The 6,084-nt window shown below is 36.9% G+C and overlaps 1 protein-coding gene across 1 annotated transcript in view; it reads right to left on the bottom strand.

Annotated features, from left to right (window-relative positions):
• Positions 1 to 250: 250 nt before the first annotated feature.
• BMPR2 (bone morphogenetic protein receptor, type II (serine/threonine kinase)) overlaps positions 251 to 6,084 on the bottom strand; it is a 226,463-nt gene continuing 220,629 nt past the window's right edge. Inside the window, exon 15 of the mRNA XM_011949924.1 lies at positions 251 to 3,168. Coding sequence (XP_011805314.1) covers positions 2,918 to 3,168 — 251 coding nt within the window. The 3' untranslated portion in view covers positions 251 to 2,917. The remainder of the gene's footprint in view (positions 3,169 to 6,084) is intronic.

A 6,084-nucleotide genomic window follows, 5' to 3' on the forward strand; every position in this document is an offset into this window, starting at 1 on the left:
CAGTATGTGCCTTCTCGTAACTTCCTACACTGGTAACAGTGTTTTTTTTTTTTTTTTTTGCCAATTATGCATTTGGAAAGTTTTAAGAATTTACAATTAAGTAATTTTTGTCTAAATGTAATTCAAATCAAGTTCTTTCAGTGACCTAATTCTGGTATACAGTTAGGATTTTGTTAAGGGAACTAATATCAGACTTTACCTATTATGATGCTTTTAAGGTTACATTACCATCCAGTGAAATAAATTTTAATATTTTTAGTTGAATGATCTTTTATTCAAAAGACCTGCTTTTCTACATATAAAATTTTGTGATAGCAGTTAAAATGTCAACTTTAAGAAATATTATCAGATGAGTATTAGCATATAAGTAATTAACTTAATTTTGCTTGCTTGTATATTACAGATTTTAACAGTTTGATGTACAATTTAATTTAAAATTTATTAAAATGATATATACTTTCCACCTTTCCTACTTTTTCAGGAGTTTACTAAGAAAAACTGGTGAAAGGAAATTATTTGTTTTAAACATGCTTGAATGAAATAAACTATTCAGTTATTTTAATCTGGCATATTCATTTTTAAAGCATTTTATTATAATTTTCCCAATATTAAAAAATGTTGGAAAACCTACAATCAACTGGCCCAAATACAAATATAGCAGAATGTAAGATCACTCTTGTGGCAGGAAAAGATCAGTTAAACCTCAAATGGTTATTTACCCTCAATGCTTCAAACTGGAGAAGGAATATAATTTATTTTGATTCAAAGTTGTCCTACAAATATTTGAAAAGAATATCCTAAAATGCATGTGAAAGGTATTTAAAGGCAAGAGAACTAAGTGAAAATGTGCTAGGAAAGATACAAATAATTTGCTAATAGAATAATAACTGTGAAAAAATTATGTGCCATAAGACTGAAAATCGGTTAAGGTGCTGAATCAAGAGAAGGGCCAATAAAACACAAAGCGTGGAAATCTTGGGCACTAACAAGATGATCTTAATTCTAAGAATCCACAACAGTGTTCAGCAATCCAGCTGAATAAATGGTAGGTACAGTAACATCTAACTTGTAAGATCACTGCACATGGCAAATGAGAAGGCTTATATACAAGTAAATCACAAATGACAGAAAATTGGGAAATTTAGGCTGTCTTTAGCTAAGTGATGAGATAGAGGAATACGAGTGAAAAAATACTGTTCAGGAGATAAAAACATAAATCAGAAATTTGGTGATTTGTGTTTTCCTCTTAACCTTTTAATCCCTGGAACTATCTTAGAACTTAACTATGTAATATTTACTAAGTACTCTGATAATCGAAAAAAAAATTTAAAAAGTGAAATCATCAGTTTGTAAATTAATAGAAAATAATTTGTTTAGAAAAAAGTCCATTATTTGACAGAAAGTGCTTTATTTAAAAAAATGCAGTTTGTTTTAGAGAAGATTTTAAGTAATGAAAGAAGCAAAGGAGGCTTTTAAAAATAACATGATTTCAAGTCTTGTTATTACTAAAAGGTATACTCTAATGTAAATAATAAATGTTGCTCACATATCAAAGATAATGTGAAAAACTGGCAAAAGTAAAAATTATGAAAATAGGATTAAGGAAGATAACACAATTTTGAAAAGAGAGAAGTTTAGTCTCAGTCTGCTCAAAAAAGTTAGGTTTGATAGCAGCCCTTCCTTCATGGGGACTTGGCATGCCACTTGAATGATTTTTCCTCACAGTGTTTTAGGTCATGGGAAGAGGAATAATTTTCAGATAAAGTCACCAGTCTTCGCTTGGGAACAGGGTAAAAGATACTATAGGTTCAGAACTATAAATTACTTCTGAAGTTATAATAAACAGTAAGTGTAATTTTATGAGTCAAAGATGGCCTATTCAGAGAATGAAAGCTATAACACTATTTTGTCTTAACCATTTATTTTCCTACTTAAAAATTCCATAAGTATAGCTCTATAAGCTTACCAATAAAAATGTATTCTTAAATAAATGAACATGGAACATGTACACAGAAAAATAAAATAAAATGGGAAATGGCTAATATTTGATGTCCTGTACTTTGTTCTAGTCTCTCTTATGAACTCCCAAAACCAGAAGCAAATAAGTTTATTAAAATGCCTGGAAGGAAATATTCAGGATTTGGAAGGTTAAAAGAAATGGCATTTCAAATCAGGTTTTGGTAGTTCCTTCTTTAGAGCCCTTTCAGACAATGTTTCTGTATTCTCCATGATAAGGAGAGAGAAAGTAAGAAATCAGGTAGCTGCTTCTCCTGTGCAAAATTCACTGTCATAGAACTGACCTTCAAAAGTATGGGAGATGGGGCAGAAAAGTGTTTATATTATGGAAGAATATGTGCCCTGTTAGGAAGAGAGCTTACAAGAAAGCTTATTTGTGGCCTATAAACTATTGCACATTCAAACAAAACACAAGAAAAAAGATGTCCAACAAGATAATATGTTCAGGAACGTATCAACATAAAAACTAGCTTGTGCCCAGAAATAAAACATGGATACCAGATACCACTGCAGTCAAACCTGTCTTAATTTGCTTCTGTTTTAATGACCTTAAGAAACTGGTCCAAACTGATTATCAGCAATACATTGTTTTTGCTTTTTTTCTTAAAAAAATATTTTGAGACCACTTTTGATACACACACATATAACTCTGTGGTCATAACAGACAAATATAACTTTAGCGAGACTAAACAAAAGTGCAAAACTTAAAAAACAAAATTTAAAAATATGGAAGCATAAGCTAAATTTTTCTGCATAGCTGAAATCTATTTAAAGCAAGTCCTTGTTGCAGGGATGGGAGGGGGGTGCTGACAGGAGGATAAAGCAGTTTTTTTTTTTTAAACATCTTCTGCATGTTTAAATGATGCAAAAAATAATTTCACTCCATAGGCTTGAAAACATTTCACAGACAGTTCATTCCTATATCTTTAGACACCATGGTTGTGGCAGTGCCTCCTTCTGCAAGGTAAACAGCAGTGCTGGATTTGGAATGAACTGCCCTGTTACTGCCATTGTTGTTGACTTCACAGTCCAGTGATTCAGTGGAGATGACCCAGGTGGAGGGGCGCCACCGCTTAAGAGAATAGGGAGTTTTCACACGTTTCTTGATCTTTTCACCTGATCCTGATTTGCCATCTTGTGTTGACTCACCTACTGAAAATAAAAGGGCAGAAAATGAACTATTTAACAGACTTAAGAAATAAAGGGTGAGGGATGTAACTCAAGAAAAGGTCAAACCAATGTCTCAGGAGGGTGCTAATGAACATTTCTTGAAATTCATAATGCCAGGCAATGTTTTTCTAGGCAAAGCTTAACCAACTTATTTTTGAGACTGTTTAACCTAAATGTTTTAATAACTGATTGACTTATTCTATAAGTCAAGGATAAACACACACACACACACACACACACAATCAGAGGAGAACACTTAAAGTTCTCAGCTGTATTCTCAAATCTTCTGGTTTTGGTAGAGATCTTAACTTGGTAAAATGTATTTAATCATTGTATTTAATGCTCAAGGTGGATCAAAACAAAATTTTTTTGGGGGACTGAGTCTCACTCTGTAGCCCAGGTTGGAGTGCAGTGGCATGATCCTGACTCACTGCAACCTCTGTCTCCCAGGCTCAAGCGATTCTCATGCCTCAGCCTCTAGATTAACTGGGACTACAGGTGCATGCCACCATGCCTAGCTAATTTTTTTGTATTTTAGTAGAGACGGGGGGGTTTCACCATCTTGTCGAGGGTGGTCTTGAACTCCTGAGCTCAGGCAATGTGCCCGACTCAGCCTTCCTAAGTGCTCGGGTTATAGGTGTGAGTCACCATGCCCGGCCTGGATCAAACTTTAAAAGCACCTGGCATACAATATTTTTCGGAAGAATGACAGAAATATTAGAGTACAAATATTCCAGTAATTTCCTCTTCCTATATCTGACAAGATTTTTTTTTTTTTTTGAGACGGAGTTTCACTCTTGTTGCCAGGCTGGAGTGCAATGGCATGATCTCAGATCACTGCAACCTCCGCCTCCCGGGTTCAAGTGAGTCTCCTGCCTCAGCCTCCCAAGTAGCTGGGATTACAGGCATGCACCATCATGCCTGGCTAATTTTGTATTTTTAGTAGCGATGGGGTTTCTCCATGTTGGTCAGGTTGGTCTCGAACTCCCGACCTCAGGTGATCCGCCCGCCTCAGCCTCCCAAAGTGCTGGGATTACAGGCATGAGCCACCACGCCTGGGCTATCTGACAAGATGTCTTACTGACTCAGAGTCCTGCAATAAGGGTCTGTCAACTAGTCTATAATATAAGCCGCTCAAGCAAGGGGCTATATTTTACTGATAGTTTTTTGAAACCTGTATCCTTCTTTCAAACCCATTTTGTAGCCCTAGAGAATAATAAAACATAACTTTTATTTCATAAATGCCTTAGTCTAAAAAAGAAATCGGCTGAGCGCAGTGGCTCACGCCTGTAATCCCAGCACTGTGGGACACCGAGGTGGGTGGATCACCTCAGGTCAGGCGTTCGAGACCAGCCTGGCCAACATGGCGAAACCCTTCCTTTACTAAAACACAAAAATTAGCAGGGCATGGTGGCGCATGTCTGTAATCCCAGCTACTCGGGAGGCTGAGGCAAGAGAATCGCTTGAACCTGGGAGACAGAGGTTGCAGTGAGCTGAGATTATGCCATTGCATGATCCAGCCTGGATTACAGAGTAAGACTCTGTCTCAAAAAAAAATAAATTAATTAAAATAAATCATTTTGTATAACAATAACTTACAGATTTTGGTGAGCTCCCCTGTTTTGTGTTGCAATCCCTTTAGGGCAAGAAATCAAACATCAATTTAAGTTATTTAAGATGCTACAGGGCTCATAGTACCATAGTATAGGTATGAAGTACCAGCTACTTGGGAGGCTGAGACAGGAGGATGACCTGAGCCTGGGAGGTTGAGGCTGCAGTGAGCCATGATCTTGCCACTGCACTCTAGCCTAGGCAACAGTGAGAACTTGTCTCAAAAAAAAAAAAAAAGTATAGGTATGTGAGAGACTCAATACACAACTCTTGAAAAAGATGATACTAAGAAACTAAGAAGAATCTTACAGTTTTTTTTTGTTTGTTTTGTTTCTCAGAGTCTCCCTCTCTTGTACAGGCTGAAGTATAGTGGTGTGATTATGGCCGACTACAGTCTTGAACACCTGGGCTCAAGTGATCCTCCTGCCTCAGCCTCCCAAGTAGCTAGAACTACAGGCGCTCACCACCACACCAAACTAAGTTTTAAATTTTTTGTAGAGATTGGGTTTTGCTATGTTGCCCAGGCTAGTCTTGAACTCCTGGCCTCAAGTGATCCACCCACCTCAGTCTTCCACAGCACTAGGATTACAGGTGTGAGCCACAGTGCCCAGCCTACAGTTTCTTTATAGTAATTTTTCTGAAATTTCTCTGGATCTTTAAGATTTATTAAGGTATAGCCAGGCATGGTGGCTCACGCCTGTAATTTCAGCACTTTAGGAGGCTGAGGCGGGTGGATCACAAGGTCAGGAGATCGAGACCATCCTGGCTGACATGGTGAAACCCCATCTCTACTAAAAACATAAAAAATTAGCCGGGTGTGGTGGCAGGTGCCTGTAGTCCCAGCTACTTGGGGGGCTGAGGCAGGAGAATGGCGTAAACCTGGGAGGCGCAGCTTGCAGTGAGCTGAGATCCGGCCACTGCACTCCAGCTTGGGCGACAGAGCGAGACTCTGTCTCAAAAAAAAAAAAAAAAAAAAAGATTTATTAAGGTTAGTTTGATAAAACCTAAATGCAGACATAATCAATATTAATATGTGCAATAAAATGTTTCAAAGGTTATACTGGTATAACATTACTTGGAGCTCTTGAACTGGTATTTACTTAATTTCAACTTTTCATAGCAAGTATGTGAGTTGCATTATAAAGCAGCAGCCACATAAAGCACATATTAAATTGGGCAATTATTCTGACTATTTTGACACTGACTTTTTAATTATCAATGACAAAAATATTACTTTTTTCTTGACAATAGTCTAATTAGCTTTGAGGCCCAACCAAATGGCTTATT

This window comes from Colobus angolensis, unplaced genomic scaffold (genome assembly GCF_000951035.1).
Source record: "Colobus angolensis palliatus isolate OR3802 unplaced genomic scaffold, Cang.pa_1.0 Scaffold30, whole genome shotgun sequence".
Taxonomy (NCBI): domain Eukaryota; kingdom Metazoa; phylum Chordata; class Mammalia; order Primates; family Cercopithecidae; genus Colobus; species Colobus angolensis.